Below are 18,830 nucleotides of genomic sequence, written 5' to 3'. Positions count from 1 at the left end.
CTGCAGTAATCCTGCAGCACATGGCTTTGGCAGGTGTGGAACTGAGTTATCCAGAAGAACCACCTATCATGCATAAAAAGTGGACTCCCTGGAGTCCTGGCTTCTTGAGTAGAACTGTATGCACTTGCAAGCACTTTTACTCCCTGCTTAGGAGAAACAGAAGAGTGCCAGCAGCTTCCTGACCTTCACCCTAAGAGGAGATTTGACATGCAGTTGTTTCTTGCATTCAAGAAGCACAGTGTACACTACTAGAACATTCAATGCATTTAAAGGCATTTTTTGGCATTAGGAAATGTCAGGCACATGAGGTTCATGTGTGCAGTTCTAGCCAGCTTGGCAGGATCGATACCCTGAATAACAGGCAGACTACTACCCATTTGAACATGCTAACTGTTCTTAACACTCCCTTCCCAGGATTTTTCATCTGGAGAGATCTGCTGTCTTCCATCACTGTGTGTGCAAGGACTTTTTCCTAGCCCTTTTGTTCTGCTTGTGTGTAGCAGAGGGGCATTAGCTTAGACAGTAGTTTGATCCCTGGTGCCTTCAGAGACAGAAAGGCAACAGCAAAACAAAGGCTGGTTGTTAGATGTTTTTTGTATAACATGACTACTAAGCTACAAATTAAAATGAAAGGCAAAGGATAAAGAGGTACTTTCTGATGTGGCCTGTGTGTCTGCACTTCAGAAATAAATCCCAGGAAAGTAGCAACAGTGAATATCTGCTCCTCTGACTACCTTCAAGTCTTTTGTTTCCTGCTTTGTGCAGCACCAGGAATGCCAACAAAAACCTCCAACATCACTTCCCTAATTTCTGCTCCAGACACCTAGTTGCTCTTCTGGGTGTATTTGCGGGGCTCTTGAGTTTAGATTCTGTTTGGTTGTCAGTTGTTTTGTGAAATCCACAAAGGAAGGAGCTTGCATTTCTGTTTGTGTGCATAACAAATATACAGCAACAGAGAGGCTCTGCTTGAAGGCATTTCTCCAGTCGCCATAAGCCGCATACAGGCAAAGCAACCACGATGCAGTGTAAGGAAGGATTTTTCTCCTCCAGTCCCATGGAATCAGAGGCAAAGGAGGAGAAAAGAATAAAAGTCAAGGCCTTTTGCAGTCCTGATTTCCACAGGAAGGTCCACGCTGTCAGAAGTCTCCAGGAGGCCTGAGCATCGTCCATGTACACAGGATGCATTGCTGAAGCAGTTTCACTCCTCGCAGTGCAAGCACCAGGTCTCTGCTTTGCAGTTACCTTGACTCTCCATCCTTATTCATTGTCCTTTAAAGGCATACATGCAACTGGAGTGACTGGGTGAAACTTTAAGAAAACAGGAATAACATTCTTTCAAGTTCTTACATGAAAGATGATACAGACACACAATGACTATTTTCATGTTTGTCCTCCAAGCTCTGATTTTGCCTAAGACCTACAAAAGGAGTTCCGTGTGCTCACTGACTAAGCACCAGGCACACAACTCCTTTATATGATTGCTTTCACATCCTCTGCTCACTTGAGAAGAAAAGGTCAGTGATAGAGAGGTCATCTCTTATTTTCCTTTCTTGGTAGAAAATGACATTCTGTTTCCAAGAGATCTTTGCTTACACTTGGAGTTTGTTGTTGAATGAAATGGGATCCTATCAAGTTTTGTTGGATTGGACAAAACATAAACTGAGGTCTGACCACTGATGCATCCTGCAAAAGCTTGCATCTCTAGCACAGTCCAGAACTAACTGAACCAACACCTGGGGCAGCTTAAAGCATGCACTGCACCCAAATCTAAAATCTCAGAATAGATTTAAGGAAGAATTTTTTTACAAGGGTGGTGAAACACTTGCATGTATTGCCCAGATTGGTGGTAGATGCCTGTGGTAGTTTTAGGCTGTAAATTTTCAATGCACCACAATGCCCCATTCCTGGAAACATTCAATGTCAGGTTGGATGGGACTCTAAGCAGCCTTATCTAGCTAACGATGGCCCTGCTCACTACAGGGGAATTGGACTACACGACCATTAAAGGTCTCTTCCAATCCAAACCATTCCATGATTCAGATCTGGGACAAGCACATTTCTGGTTTGAGCAGTCTGGAGTTTGGTATTATGCTCTAAATCTCCTCTGGAATTACCTAAGGATCTACACAGTACAGTTAAAATCTCTAAAATCTCTAACTGAGCCTAGATCAGAACTGAATTTCCCTGAATCATCTTCACAGAAACAATAGCTGGTTAGTTCAGGTAAAGGAATACCAATCTAAAACTCTATGTTATTTATTAAAGAAGAAAAATAAACAAAGCAAAGAGGAAAGTAATTCCAAAGACAACCATGTGCCTTACCTTAATCTAGCATACCTGGCTCTGAAGCATACCAGCAAATGTCTCTATAAGCAAACATTATTATCAGGAGACACATGCATTCTTGTGATACCAGTCCCCAGTGCCAAGGGACTGAAGAAGGGATTAAAGACTTTCTGAACACAGGGCAGGCAAGGAGATGCCTGATGGTGGTAAAGGGGGAAATGCTTAAAAACTAATAACAAGTTGTACAGACAAGCCATAAATTCACAACTCTGGGTTCCCATGTTGAAGACAAATTACTTCATCTGTCAGCAGCTTCATTAGCCAAAAGAGGCCATTCAGATGGACCCGAACCTATTTACTTTCCAAAGCTGCCTGTGCCTGCTTCATATTGTGGGGCCCCACATTGGTTGTTCAATGATGCTGACAACTCCTGTGGGAGCTCACATCCTGCTAAGTAGTTCACTATTTAATTGAACTGACCTTTCCTGATGGTGCCCCTTGTATTAAAAGCTGCTTTACTCCCCAGTGAAAATGGTTTGATAATCATAATATTTTACTCAGTGGACAGTTGTTTAAGAACAGAAAATAATCAGCTAAATTGGTAGGCTTGCCTCTGGTGGGGCCCAGTGCTAAAATGACAAAAGGTGCTGCAGATCAAGATAGCTGGGAGAGCTGATGATCAGGACAGAGCTATAAGCAGGGACTGTGCTTGTGCTGCTCAAGGATGGGGGACAACAACAAACTGGATGGCTGGGGGAGGCAAGCACAGGCTGAGCTGGCACAGCACACTGCTGGGAGCCAAGACAAGCTGGCATACCATGAGTGGGGCATAGGGTGGGTGAGGGCACACACAGAAGACACAGGAAAAGAAGGGAGCCCTCTGCAAGCAGACCAGTGCAAGTCTGCAGAATGCACCAGCAGCCAGGGACACACAGAAAGGTAAATATCTTGAGATGAAGAAATGGCATAGCACTTGTTTCTGTAATACAGGAATTCATCTTAGAAAGAGGTCTGTCTGAAATAACAAATGCACACTACATTCAGGTTTGGATTAGGAGCTGAGGTTTTCAGTGTCACTTTTCTTAAACAGAAGAACCATTTGCCTTCTGAGCATAAGTAGCCTTGGGACAAAGAGGTCTTAAGTGAGAGGCGTGCTCATCAGGAGCCTCCTTTTCTCCATGTTTCCTTCTAGGACAGTCGTCTTACCAGATGGTCATGCAGCATCTGGGAGAGCTCTTTGGGGCTGGGAGCCAGGGCTGTGTTAAGAAGCACACTCATGTAGACTGTTAAGCATCTGATAACAGATGACACTTTGCTTTCAACTTGTGTATATAACGCATTCAGTAGCCTGAAGAACACTGTGTGCTGCTACACCTTCCCCTTCCCATGTACAGCAATGTATTCATTCCCAGCACTTTTTATACAAAATTGGAACTTTGCAGGTCTCCCAGGTCAGCTACAAGGGCTAGAGTGCCATATCACCTTCTCCTGCTTTTCCACTGCAGCAGCAGCAATTCATTTTCTAGTTCAGCCAACTTTCTTTTCTCTTTGAGTCTCAGAGCTGTGGGCATTCAAAGAATGTGCTGTTCAGAAAACTAAATTTTTTTCTTGCTCTTTACTCACAAGGACATTACAGTTGTTTTCCTCTTTGTGCTAAAGATACACAGGACAGGATAATACTCCTATTTTCCCTCCCACAGTAGGGTGTTTTGACTGGTTGTGCCTCTAGGAATATGGGATGTGTGGGAGCTTTCATGGGCTCCTGGTGCCAGAGTGCTGAGATAAGGCAGCTAGGCTATGCCCTGCCACTGATTCATGGACAGTAGAGCCCCCAAGGTAGCAAGATTGACCTGAGGGAGATGCCAGGATGGTACCTGAGAGATGCAGAGTACACTGAGGGGAGCTACATTGGCTTCTGTGAAGCAATGTGCAAAGAAAACTGTTCCCTCTCAAGGATGAGCCAGTAACAGCCAACACTGTTCGAGCACTATACTCCTCAGCAGTGTCCTGTTTCCCACTGCTTTTGTCAGTCAGTCTTAGGTATTTGGTCAAGCAGTTAGGAACTGCTTGCCTGGCTTTTGGAGAACTACCAGAAGTCTGTTGCACAAGAAGGTAACCGGGTCCACCTTCCACATTGCTTTATCTTCTGCTGGCACAGACTTAATCTCCAAGAGGATCATAGCTGGGCCTGAAGGTCTACCTTTCACTCATACTTCTGTTTCTGTGAACCAAAACAGGTGAGTTGAAGACATCCATCAGCATAAAAATCCTCTGAAATAAAATTAATCCACAGACCTACAACTGCAGTCAAGAGCTCTAGCTTGATTTCATCAACTCTCTTTTGAATGGCAATTACATTACAAACTGATCAGTACAAGACAAAAATCCTCCATGACTTCTGATTAAATACTCAATATCTAAACATCTCTCTTTTTCTCAGTACTTCTACTTATCAATTTAATCAGTTCACCTATCTGCTTTAACCTGCATTTTGTCATCATCATTTTCTTCAGGAGATGCAAATTCCGAAGAAATTTTTTGTTCACTAAAACTGCAAAGCAAAAAAAAAAACAAACCAAAATCTTAGCCAGAATGTCTTCATACCCCTGTGTTTCCCAGCTGTACAAAGAACATTTTAGTTGCCTGATATTCACAAGGGATTGAGTTGAAACTTCGTGTACATCCTTCTATGGGGGCCCCGAAGAGCAAGATCGCATGCAGGAAAATAATGCTGGTTTGAAAAATTCATTGCCTAGCCTTGTAGGTCCACAACATCTCCCCTGAGATGGAAATATTTTGTTAGTGGAGTATTTTGAAGAACTGCCTTTGAACACCAATATCAAGAAAATATAAGAAAAATTACTCTTTCCATTTTCTGTTGGTTTTACTACATGATTTTGATTTTAAAAGTATTACAAGGAGGGTATCTTTTAATTGTATCCCTAGTAACATTTGCCAAATGATCCCTTCTTTCTTTTTTTCTCTCTCTTTTTTTTTTTAGCCTTTATAAAATGACATTTTAACTTTCTCACAAGGTTATGCAGCTTTATCCTTGCTTGTAACAGTTTTTTCTCAAATTATCTGTTTTCCTAAAGGCATTTTTTTTTTCCTGTACGCTTTATCTACAAAATTTTCCTGATAAAACTGAGGCCCTTAGGAGGAAAGGATTGAGCTCACTGCATTGCCTACTGTCCTATCATTACTCTAAGGTATTGTCTGGTGGACAAGTTTCTAGCTGTGTTGGAGGGAGTTGCTGCATTTGGGGTTTGGTGGGTGTAATTAGCTATAAATAAATAATTTTTAAAAGTGTATTAACCAGGACTTTGATATAATATCAGCCATTCTGTAAATATGCCAGACTTTGGTGACAGGGAGTATAGAGAGACAAACTGAACTTTACAGCACTCTTTCATCTCTGCTTTCTCTGAGACATGGCTCCAGCTCACTGCGCCTTGCAGACTTATAAATTTTGGAACATTTGTTCCCAGAGGAGCATTAGACTGTTATAACTGATAGATTCAAAGAAAATATCATTTACTTGGCTTGAATAGATATCCTCAAAGTCGCTTCCAACTGTGCATCTCCTTTTTCTTACAAGTGATCAGTGGCAACATGGTAGTGGGATATCACAGTAAAACTGAAGAGTTTTATTAGCAGCAGTTCTATAAAATCAAAACCAAACCTGTGCATCTTCATATGTATATCTCCCTGGGTCTTTGACATTTTGGCTTGTTTTCTCATAGCTGTGGGAATCCAGGTTGATAGCACTTTGGGCCCCAGGTGCTAGAAACTCTTGCCAGATTTCTTCCACTCTAGTGGTTACATCCTGTAGAGGTTGTTTCTTGAGATCTTGGACAGCCAACCAAAACCTGTACTAGGCAAAATTTAAAAGGGGGAAAAAAGAGAAAAAGAGATATACCTAGATAAGACTTTGTGGATAATCCCAAAACACATATTGCTTAACCTGCATCTAGCTGAAATTCACAGAAGACTCCCCATTTAGCATGATTTCAGGGGGAAGTGTGGTATACTTTACACCAGACCTTTACACTGTAGCTAAGATCAGAACAGCGACTTCAAGAAGTGATAACTCTTATTCAAACCTCTCCTGTGGAAGTGTGATGTTTCCATGCAAATAGGAAGCCTCCAGAGCCATGCAGCTGGAGAAAGGGAGCAGGCTCTGCCTCTCACAGCCCTGCTACAATCTGCTGGTCATTCCTGCCTGCAGGATCAGTTGTCCAGAGAGGACTCAAAGTGGAGAATAAACTTAACATTCATAGCATTTCCAGGGTGAAGTTATAGCAATGGCATTTAAGAGAAATCTGGGGGGTTTATGACCTGTAAACTGATCATGGATGCCATGGAAAAAGATGAATCTTGTCATGGCCATACTCTAAAACTACAAGGATATTTTCTTGACTGGACCACACTTATCTAAAACAAGTTCATAAACATTGAGGAGATAATCTCTTTAATGGCTAAGGGCAGAATCCACATCTTGATCTGTGAAACCAAAGGCCACAGAATACCTTTGCAAGAGTGACATGTGTTATCTTTTACCCTAGGAAAAAAAAGGGCATTTTCTTGGTGGTGCTGGTTTTATTTGTTCTTGTCAGAAATATGCTCTTTTGAGTGATTAATTTAGAAGATGCATAGCCCCTAGTAGCCTTTTGTTTTGGACAACTTTAACTTCTAGCAAGAAGACATGCCCTGTGGCCTCTGCCCTGGGTACCCAGGTCCTGCAACTCAGCTGAACAGATACAATAGTGCTCTGCAAGGAGAAGTGCCAAGGGCTACAGGGCAGATAGATATAGATGGGACCTTTGCAGCCACCTGCAATAACCAGCTCTTTCCTACCTTATGGCAAATGAGCTCATGGCCCAAGGATGACTAGGAGAGCCAAAACTGCCTTAACTGTCCTGCCCTGCACTGCTACTGCCCACCCACCTCTGCTCTATGGACTGTACAGTAGCGAAAAGGTTTGTCTGGGCCACTGCTTGTTCAGGGTATCTACAAGAAAGTCTTGCCTTGCCTCCTTGCCATTATGGGAGTCTATTAAACCAGTTAATCTTCAACTGAAAGCATTATTTCCAACCTCAAATGATTCAGTGGTGTCAGTCTGCTGCACTATGGCAAAGAAGACCCAGTCTCTCTCAAATCAAAATCCCATTAGCAGTGAGGGCAGGCAGAGAAGACACCAACCCTCTGCTGTTTTTGACCCTCACTTCCTCACCAGCTGCAGCTTGTATCTAACCATGCCAGAAACACTGGGGTTATCAAAATCAAAGGAGGCACCTCACCAGTTTAGCTTGGTCCCCTATTTGAAACAGAGGGAAATAGCCAATCTGGGGAAAAGACACCTGCCTGCACTGTGTGCAAGGTCAGCCTAAATCCTCCTTGCCTGTCCAGTTCCTGCTCTGTGAGGCAAGCATGCAGGGTGACGATGCTCCCTGCACCCATGATCCCAACACAAGCAGGCCATGTTTGCAGGTATACGTTTGGTCTCTTGCTCCACTGCTGCTAAGCCAGTCCCACCTTGTGCTGTCACCTGTTCCTTCTCTCCCTTTCTCTCACCCAAATAATGTGCTGTGAGAGATATCAGGGGGCTGTGTCAATGTGCTGAATCCCCATCTGGGCAGACACCCTGCCCAACCCTATCAGTAACCCACAGAGAGACTGCCTGCCCTTTGCAGCACTGCTCCAGCATTTGCAGGACAGCTGTATGCACAGGGACTAATGTTACAGCCTTGACTCATGCAAACCACTTGATCATATCCCTTCATATGATTTTCCCTGCTCCCTAGCAGGCTGTCAGTATAATGGACTGGGGCAGCTCATTCATTACACCAGTGCTGATGGAGTCCCATACCAGAGGTTCTTACACAGTTGTGTTTGGTTTTGTAAACCAAAATAGAGTATCTGGGGTTGGCTGAGTGGTGTGTGGGGTTGGCCTTTTTTCATCTTCAAGATATTCAGTGTGCCTGATGTCCTGCCTTGGTACTTGAACCACAAGTGACACTCTCACTTATCGCAGGCACGCAGAGAGTAAAGGGTGGCACTCACAGTGCAACAATCTGATGCCATATGTGGCTTTCTTTTACTTCAAAAATATTATCATTCCATTTCAGATGGGATGGGAACGTGCAAACGCAGAAAAAGCACAAAGAGAAAAGATGCTAATCATTCCAGAGTAGCTGGGACACTTCAGACAAGCACTTGGCTAGAGAAAAACATTTTCTGCTGGCTTATCTTCTGCCCCTGGAGCCGGGGAGGCGGGCTGGGAAAGCATGCTCATGAGAGAACTGGGCGCACTGTGAAGTGACAGCTTGCCAGAACAGGAGCACCATCCATTTTAATAACCATTTGGCTCAATCTGAAAACCAACCAACCAGACCAACCTGACACTAACAAGAACAAGCTCTTTTCACTGCAAGCGATTGTGAATTCATGCCCAAGGCTGGATGTCCTCTTCAAGGCAAAGGGGAGTTTTGTCTTGGTAAAAATTTCAAAGCTATTCACTACAGCTGGTAACCAAAAATCGAGGAACATCAAAGAGGGGTACCCAGCCCTGAAGCCTCTAGTCCAAGGCAAATTCTCTGCCACAAGAAATCATCCTGAAGCCACTGCATAAGCTTCCTATATGGTTTATAAAGTATTTACATGAGAGAAGCAGGTATTTCTGCCTAGGAAAGGAGCAGACAATGGCTGCACTGGAACTTGTGCTCAATTACAAAGTGCAAATGCATTCCCTGAGTCAGTCCCACAATTTCAGCTGCATGCTTTGCCTCCTCCCTTTCTCTGTCGGGGGGAATATCTCCAGTGAACACCTCTTGCACAGGGCAGAGAAAGGGAGGTGTCCTCCTGTGTCCTCTCCACAGGTGCCCTATAATTATGCAGAGCAGGACTGGCACAGGGACTGTCTGCACAGAGGTAACAGCAGCATTGATCAGAGATTCTCTGCCTTTTATAAAACAGCATGTAAGATCTGGAGAAGGCTGGTAATATGGTGTTCTAAACTGTTGTCAGAGGCAGAAACCATTCCAGCCTCATCCAGCTTGTAATTAAGCTGCTGTCACTTGCAGGAGATATCCCGGAATGGCGCTTTATCCTGCTTAGCCCCCTCAAGGCACAGAGAGCTCCTGGGCCCCCGCGGGGCTGCTCTGCCTCCCCGCAGAGCACTGCGGAGGTCCTGGGTCACTGCGGCTGCTGTTTGCAAATGTCTCTCGGTGGAAAGACTGCTGGGGAAAGGCAGAGGCTTGCTTCTGAGCTACGCTGTGAAACAAAAATTCTTTTTAAAACCTGATCAAGAGGTAAGATATGAATGACTCCAGAGACTGAGAAACAGCTGCCAACATAAGGACAGTGCTCTTTCCGTCTTGGGGGAACATGATACCCCAACTTGAGAGTGGAATCAGGGAGTGACTGAGCTCGGAACATAAGCACAGTCCCCTTCTTGCTTCTGCAGCTCCAGGGAAGTATCTGGTGCACCTATTCTCACATCTCTCACCACTCACAGTTTTGTTCTCACCTCCTCTCTTCCAAGAGAAGGAATACCATTTTAGCACCGCGGTGGGGAAGGAAAATAAACGAAAGCAATAGGTATAAATCACCACGCTGTTCCGAGAGGGAAAATATTTACATCTTTGTGTTGCTTAACGATCAGACCCTCGGAACAGTGAGCTCGGTGGGGCTGAGAGCGGCTGCAACCTGTCCTCCACGGGGCATGCTGGGGATAGATGCCTGCAGCGAGGCTGCAGGGCACGGTCCTTCACTAACGCAGCACTTCCAAGAATACCACAGCGTGGCTGTGAGGAGGATGAGCTGCGCCCCCACCTCACCGCCCTTCATCCCTCCTCTCCCAAGCTGCGCAGCCCACCTCCGAGTTGCAAGTCGTGCTTACTGCTGCAGGTTAGTTTTGTGGGGCAGGAAACACCTTTCTGTAGTCAGGCAACAACTGATCGTTGGCCAGCGAGTAGGCAAGACGCCAGTTTGGCCGGGCAGGGCAAACGGCCCCCTACTCTGCCGGTCCCCGCTAACCCCATCCCGGCCGGCACAGCTCCCGCCCAGCAGCAGCGCGAGGAGCCCGTCACCAGCTCAGGCGCGGAGCTGTGGTGCCCCCTGCTGGCCCAGCGGGGATCAGCCCCGGCTCCGGCAGACGCCCCCAACTGAAACACGCACCCCTGGGGCTGTCCCTTACACGGGGCGACAGCAAGGAACGACCGCTAAATGCTCAGTACTGTGCCGGCCCTTTTGGGGGCTTTGAATTAGAAAATTCAGTCTTATACTATCAAATTGGAAGGGACCTCTGGTCCAAATTCCTGCGAAAATACTTTTTGTCTGGAAAACAAGGGATTTGGATGGGTTTTACTTAATATACACACTCCCCTCCATGCCCAAACTTTTCCTTTCCTGATGAAAGATTAAAAAAAGAACCAACCAACCAAACAAACAAGCAAAACAAAAAACCTAAACAAGAAAACAAAAAAACACCAAAAACCTTAAAACCCCCACAATACCACAAAAGCAAAACAAACCCAAAACCCCCTACCCAAAATCATACAAAACACCTGGCAACAAATTTCAGCCATTAGAGGTCATATAAGATATAAACACTTTCTGCAGGTAAAATTCTTTCATGATTAACTCAATTTTCAACATATGCTCACAGTAACACAGAACACCTGTACTCCTGCACTGCCAGCTTCATTCCTATAAAGCATCATGTGTTCTCCATTTAGGTCTATAAACAGGTGTGCAGCCTCCTTTCCCTTTGGGTAAAATTCCCCATGTCCCATATTCCCATTTAGTTGTTTCCCTTTCCAACTGACACTCTTTGAAGTTGGGGGGGAAGAAAAAAACAAATCAATCCACTAGTTAGATGAACATCTCAGCAGTCTTGAGATGTCTCAAGAGATTTTTCAGGTCATAAAAAATGTATAACAACTCTCTGTTGGTTTTTTTTTTTGTTTGTTTTTTTTTTTTTTTTTTTTTTTTTTTTGGTTTGGTTTGGGTTTTTGTTTTAATTGAAACTTGACATTCTGTCTGCTGTATTTTGGGTACTTCAAAAATCAACAGCGTCCAACCAAATTGTAGATGAAAGATAGCAACAGACAGGAGAAATAAAAGGGGAAAAAAAAGAGTTAAAATAAAACCAGAGAAAAATACCCAACTGACTTGCTTTCCTGGTCTCACATAAATAATGCACAGCTAGTAAATAAATAAGTTACAGGTCTGAGCCAAGCCCAGGAGACGGGTGGACATGATCCTGCAAGTTTATTAGAACACAAAAATACAGCTGGAAGGAGACCCAGGAGGTCACTGAGCCTACTCCGCTGCTATCTCTGGCACTGCCTCACTCAAGCCCCCCACTGGGACCAATTTTTCTCAGCTAGGAAGATATGGAAATACCTCACCACAATCAACCTCATGATTTGGGACTTACACTGCTGGGTATAAGAGCAGAATTTGGTCCCTTTGCTATTACTGAGTTACATTCATTTCAAGGCTTTCTCAGAACCACACTTCATGAAATATCTTTTCTAGCACTACCAGAAATTCCTGTGTTTTCCAGCATTTACTTTCTGAGATCTGCCTTGAGGACAACACAGTGGCCTACAGGACTCCTCTCAGTGTTAACGAAGATTGTACTGACATTCCCAAGAAAGAAGGTATCCCTAATGCAACAGTTCCCGTATCTCCCAATAGTTTCTGGCCAAAGAGTCCTTAAAAGACACCCATGGAGTTCTGTTTTGTTTTGTTGTTGTTAGTGGTGGGGTTTTGGTTTGGGTTTTTTTGCTAGCCAGGTGCTAGATGCTGTGCCCTCAGAAAACTCCTTAGAGCTTCCCAGGATTTGGGTGGGATGTATCTCACTTAACTGTAAATGTCTACCAAGCAGATACTGTCATTTGAATCAGTCTCTCCAGGTTTATAGATAGTAGAGAGAGAGAGAGAGAGAGATGGGTACTTTGCAGTGTAATTTATGTGCTTTTAGTTCTGTTTCCACTTAAAACTGAAAGAAAGCCTTTCTGGGTGATTCACCAACTCCTCTTTAGCCTCTCTTCTCACTCTAAAGGGAGCCTGGATGATCCCAAAGAAAGCATGTGCTTTTAGGCTGCCAACTTAGGTGAGACAGGTCTCAACTTTGCTTCTGGGTATAGCTTAACTTTTGTTTGCATGTTTAAAGCATTCAGTAGCTGTTCTCCCTTCTGCCACACACTCCTAATGTCTCTGCCACACCTGAACTTTTGAGAGCCACATTCTGCTCTCTAGCACCGCCAGCAGTCCATCCTATTCCTGTTTTCTTCATTAATATTTCTGCATTTACATCCTGTTGTAATTTAGAGCTTTAGGCAGGCTTGCCAATACTGATCAAACACCAGATAATAATGATACCACAGAAGTCAATACCATCATAATGATACCATAAAAATTATAGCAATAGTCCTATATTAACTCATAATCATACTGGTGTCTTCCAAAAAGGATGGGGGATTTAATTTCTCTATCCCAGCCCACTGGCTTGCAGCCTCCTTTAGCCACAAGCCATCTCAAAACCAGGGAGAGCACACAGGAGGAGCAGCTCTGAATGACCAAGGAGGATACATGTCTAACTTCTCCTAAGGAAACCGTCTCCATTAGTTTGAGTGGGAAGAACGTGGGGCACACCCGCTAGCCATAAAACCTGTTGGATTTCATTAGGTACATCTCAGCAAACCCATTTGAAGAGCATCTCAATACTGTATATTAATTTTGCACTTCACCACTACAGTTTAATTGCAAGTGAGCACTGCTGTAGTGAGTGCAGTAAGCAGACACAAGCTCAGTACCTATTCAGCAATAAAATTTCAAGCTCATTTATGTGATTTAGTGACACTCCCTTGTTTATCTTACAAGTTAGCTTTCAGGTTTTCAAGTATAACAAACACAAAAGTGCATTGATTTTTCACTGTTTTGCTGCTGGCATGCTTGTTTTATTTCTGGTGAGACAGAAAAATCTGATAAATATGATGGTCAGATCCAATGTTGTTTAAAGTCACTGTCTGAGGAATTTCCTTTTCAGATCTCGAAGGCTAGCTTGCAGGCTGCATTGAATCGTCAATTGTTCACAGCCTTTATTCATAGAATCATAGAATGGTTTGGGTTGGAAGGGACTTCCAAAGGTCATCTAGTCCAACCCCCTTGCAGTGAGCAGGGACATGCTCCACTAGATCAAGTTGTTCAGAGCCTTGTCAAACCTCATCTTGAATATCTCCAGGGATGGGGCTTCAACTACCTCTCTGGGCAACCTGTTCCAGTGTTTCACCATTCCCATGATAAAATGTATTAACATATTTGATTTTCTAAGTGAAAAATATTAAACGAAACACAAACTTAAATGCTGTGCGATCGAGTTCTTAGCTGGTGTAAATTAAGAATAACATCAAACCTGCAAAACCCAAAACCTGAGTGACTGCATGCTTGGATCTTCCAGTGAAACTGTGAACCATGTGGTCATCTTTGCCAACAATCACTGGGACTGCCCCAAAGAAAGCACGTGAACTGGCCCCCACACACATCCATGTTCTGAGGCAGCATCACAATGTAGCCTCTGCAGTGTAATTTAGACTGTAAAAATGTACCTTTTACTAGATACTGCCATTATCTACGGCAGGCAAATTACTGCTAGATCCTCTTGTTTCTCCAGGACTAATCAGGGAAAGGAGCAAGGTCGAGGGTCCTAGAAGCTGGAGTACAAGAGAAAAGACTGGCACCCAGACACCGACTCAAACTGTTGCCTTCAGCAGAGGCCAGGGGTCACACCTTGCCCTGCTCCCATCCACAAGTCATTCACCCTGATGAAAACAAATCATCCTGCTTCTGCACAAATGGATGAGTGCAGCAGGAAATTTGGCTGTTTGTCACGTGCAGGCAAGAGTCTCACCCACAACCTCAGCCACTGAGTATCTACCTCTAACCACCAGGGTGCTTCTCCAGCTGGCATGAGCCCTCTCCCATTTTCTTTGAACTTTGCAGAATCGAGCAATGAAGCTAGCACTAAAATGTCTGCAATCCTGAACACTAACCTGAATGCTCACTCCAGTCCTATTTCAAGCACAATCCTTGAAAATCCTGGGTTCACTGTAGTTGCATTTGTTTCTGCTGTCATGGGACTTGCTGAAGTTTGGTTGTATCTGCAGGATACAACAATACACTTGCTTTTCCATGGACCTCACCCTCTCCAAGGCTGAAGAGCTGCTTTCCCTAAAGTGAACTTCAAGGTTAGGGTTGGAATCAGAGGTAAGATTCAAGACAAGGATGATAAAACCTTGTGGTTATACCTTGATCAATGCTAGGACAAGCAGGATTCTTGCAGGTTTAGCTTAGTGTCTTTGGGGGATATCTAGCTAGACCTCTCTAGATGTGTCAGTGTGAGATGATTTCTGCTATCAGTAAGAAAAAATAGCTCAATATATGAGTTCTGGGGTATGCAGGGGTGACAAATCCTAGGGCACTAAGTTTAGCATTCAGTTGTGCAGCAGCTGGAAGGGCTGAAGAGACAGACGAAGTCTTTGATGAATTGCTAGCCCAGATCAAAGCATGCTGTTGGCACTTCCAACATCTTTTCATCAGCTCTACAATGGGACTGGCTCCTGAAGCTATGTGCTAAGGTCAGAGACTGGGTTTAGAACAGTGCTATGGACAAAGCCAGAGGAGCTGGATCTTCTAGGAAAGGCAACTTACTATTGCTACCTGTTCCTGCTGTAGTTAAAGTACAGTTGAGCACAACAGATTTATAAATGCTCAGGCCAATGCAGGATGATCACATGAGTGTCTACATAATGTTTCATAATAGAAGTTTTGTCCTCTTCAGAACATAAGAAGCCAAGTACTCAGAACACCCACACAGAGAAAGTGCTCCTAGGATGAGAATCAAGCCCTTGAATACTTAGGAGGTGGCAGAATTAAAAGTAGCTGTTGCAAAACTGATTTGGTGAGCATCAGTACTGCGACAGTTATGAGCCATACTATGTTCCTCTCACATGACCCCTGCCACAAACACACAAATATTGTTAGGAGGCTCAATAACTATGTTCTGTGCCTCATCACACACAGGTTTGCATGGGATACTGGACAACAGAGGCTCTGCTAAATGCTGTTCCTGAGACTACTTATGCAATTCCAATATAGGTATGGAGAGCAGTGCTATGGGCCAAGTCCTGCCATTCTCAACTTTATTCCAATGGGTGCCTATAGCAGTTCAAGACTGACCAATTATTGCTTTACACCTATGCAAGAGAGTAAGATTTGTCCCATTCATTCAGTTCAAGTAAAAAAAAGTTTCACCTGAGGTTTTCTGAGCTGAATTCTGATTCCAGGAAACGAAGGAACTGATCTCGTCCTACTGGGTCCTTCAGCACCTCGTCCATGGAGAAACCCCATCTTTTCACACGCTGCTGACTAGGTTCTTTGCTGTTTGGAAAGAAGGGAAAAAAACAGATGGAATGTGCATTTCTGCCTGCTGTCCAAGCAGCTGCTGCTGTTTCTGCTAAGCAGCAAAGGGAGGAGGATTATCAGACCAGGAGATGGTGTTTTTTGACAAGATTTTACAGAAATAGAAGTTAGCAAATAACATACAAAAAGAAGCAATAAAGACCATGATTAAAGCATCTTTACTATGTGGGTGCTATGTATACAGCAAAATGAGAGAGAGAGTGAATGATATGATTTTCAGAGTAGCTTCTGGTAGGTTCCATGTAAAGAACAACAAATGACACTTGAATGTTTATTCATTGTGCACTTTTTATGTATCTCCTAAAATGTACCTTGGGTTCTCTTGCAAGTCAAGGCAGAAATTTCCCAGCAGTGTTCCCTGGGCCACTGGTGAGCTCCAGAGTATCTCCTTGTGTCCCACACAGTGCTGGCTGGTCACTTGGAACTGGCTTCAGGTTTTCAGTTACACATTTGCATTAAAAAAGCACTTGCACTGAGAAGCAGTGCAGACAAGATTTCTAAAAATGATTACTAGTCTGTGGTCTTTTATTTTTCAATGTCTCTGATTTTTGGATGCCTAAGTCTTGGGAACACCTGAAAAGCATCTCCCTCCTCCCCTCTATGATAATCAGACTCTTATTTTGTGTCTCAGCTGGGACACTGAGATGCAGAGGCACTCAAAATCACTAACAATCTTTCTCCTAAATTATTTCTTAATACAACCCCACTTATATAAGGTGTTGTTTGAATTGCTAGACATGTTGCAGAGATGCCTATGGGGGGAGGCAGTGCCTGGGAATCACAACGAGGATACTACGAGACAGTCTGCATCAGAGCGTAATCTGGGCTCACAAAGTGTTTGAAAGCTTCTGGTGTGATGGCGTCATACTATGAGACAACCATTAAAATACAGCTCAGCTGCTCACATTTGTGACAGCAGAGCCATTGTTAACAGTACATAGCTACTAAACTGCACGTCTTGGCATGTCCACAGTGATTCCTAATCCTGGAGCCTTAGGGGACAGTGGCGATCTGTGCTGAAGACAAATAAGCCAAAGGGGTAAATAAAATGCCCACTTTGATTCCTTCTTGGTGTAAAGGCTAAGCAAAATTGATGGGCATGTCCTCAGTCAAAGTGCAGAGCGCTCAGGATGGCTCCTCCTGCACTCACCCAGGAGCCAGCAGTGCTGTGGACAAGGGTGAAGGTGCCAGCCTACCTGTTCAGTGACTCAGGCTGGACATGGGGACATGAAAGCCACATTTGTGCAGAGCCATGCATGGGCTGAGCTCAGGATATTTCCTGCTGGATCCAGAGGGCTGTACCTGCTCTTGATGTTACTGCACAATGTTCTAGTACAAACAATAAGGTCAAAGTACTGTATAAAAGCAAAGGCTTTCTGTGGTGCTTCCTGAGTCCTAAATGCCATGAAGGATGAACTGTAGTGGCACAGGGCTGTCCATACTCAGCAGCTGGCCTTACCAGCAGAAGTGAGAGGCTCTTTGTTTTCCTGAGCAAGGGCTCTGCTCTCCTAACTGAAGAAACAGCTTTGCAGGCAACAGAAGTGCTACTGCAGCTCTCGGGGATCACTTAATTATTCATGCAAGTTGCAACTAGATGCAGATGCAGTGAGTTCTCTTACGATAGAGCACAAAACAGAAACACAGAGCTGTTTGTTCTTCCGTCTCCCAACAACAAAACTTTCTTTTTTTCATCTTCTTCCTTAACTCTGAAATCATAGCAGAAGCCAAGCATTTATTTTAAATTCCTATAAAGGTCAGGACATCAGGTTAATTTTATTCTTCAGGGACACAGAATTCCCCTCTAGCATTTGCAACTACCTCAACAGATACAGAAACAATGGATGCCTCAATTACCTTGTGGGTGAGAGGCCCTCCAGAGAAGTATTTTGCAGGGGCTCTATCTGGTTCTAGCCCTGCTAGGAAGGATGGAAAAACAAGAGAAACTGACTAAAAAGGACAAAATATTAAATTATGTGAAGAAAAGCAGAGATTAGGGAAGAAACAGTTTTCTGTGAACACCAGAGAAGCAAGTGAAAGCATCTTTTGCATCCTGGGACACATGGGGTTTAAATAGGGAAACCACTTGCCCTTTTCCTGGAACACTGAGTCACTATGAGTTGGTTTTCTTAGGCTGGTAGCATTTCAAACTTTATATAATTATTCAGGAACAGAGAGGATCAAATTTGGCCTTCTCTTTTAAAGAATTTACTAAACTGAACTCCCAGTTCAGGTCTGGTGCTGAGCAGCAGCTAAACGGCAGGAAAAGCTTCTGAGCACTTGCAGTAGTTGACCACAGGATGAAGCGTAGTGAAGGTGATACATGACATGATGATTCCATTCAAATCTGCTAAAATAGCTGGCTAGGCATATTGGCAGACAGGATAATTCTAGCCCAGCTACGAGGGCTGTGGATAGCCTGAGATGGCAAGAGATGTAGACTCTAGTCAGGCCTCCCTTGCACCAGCATCACATGGGCAAAATATGGTCTAAACTGCAATGCTGTGCTTGTATTTTTGAAGAAACTCTCTCAAGCACAAGGCACTGGAGGGCCTATAGTCATTCCTCCTCCTTTTCATCTATTAAACACAGAGACACTAACAAGTGAGGCACAAACTCAGTTTGCCACTCTATTACAATTCTGGCCTGCTGAGTCCCACACGTTACATGTGAGTTACACTCCTCTGGCTCCTGTGCCAAATCCACTGCTGTACAGCTAGAAAGACCAATTCATCCTAATCTGCCAGCAGCATTTTTCATAGGATCCCATGACAGGAGCAGAGTTGGAGCAGTGCAGCTCAGGGAGGACAAGAGAGGAGGCTCTCAAGGGTCCAAGGAGATGTACAAGAGGAAGTCTCTATTGACAGTATTCTATACCTGTGGACTCTTAGACCTGAGGCTGCACATGTCCTTGACAGGGATGAAAACATGCATTACATGACTTACAGAGTACCACACATCAAAGAGTAAGGGCTGAATAATTCACAGAAGAAGTGATAATACAAAAGCTCATTTAAACTTTAGCTACATACTTGGATCTTGTAAAGTTACAGACA

General features: G+C 44.0%; 1 protein-coding gene across 1 annotated transcript in view; it reads right to left on the bottom strand.

The window, feature by feature from the left end:
* The window catches only part of RGS6 (regulator of G protein signaling 6), a 228,893-nt gene that overhangs the window by 16,730 nt on the left and 193,333 nt on the right, over positions 1 to 18,830 (bottom strand). Inside the window, exons 13-14 of the mRNA XM_054400221.1 lie at positions 15,610 to 15,735; positions 5,969 to 6,155 (exon numbers count right to left, since the gene is read on the bottom strand). Of these exons, the coding sequence (XP_054256196.1) occupies positions 5,969 to 6,155; positions 15,610 to 15,735 (313 nt within the window). The remainder of the gene's footprint in view (positions 1 to 5,968; positions 6,156 to 15,609; positions 15,736 to 18,830) is intronic.

This window comes from Indicator indicator, chromosome 4 (genome assembly GCF_027791375.1).
Source record: "Indicator indicator isolate 239-I01 chromosome 4, UM_Iind_1.1, whole genome shotgun sequence".
Lineage (NCBI taxonomy): Eukaryota > Metazoa > Chordata > Aves > Piciformes > Indicatoridae > Indicator > Indicator indicator.
Note: the sequence above shows the minus strand (reverse complement) of the source record. Positions and strands in the feature narration are given on the sequence as shown.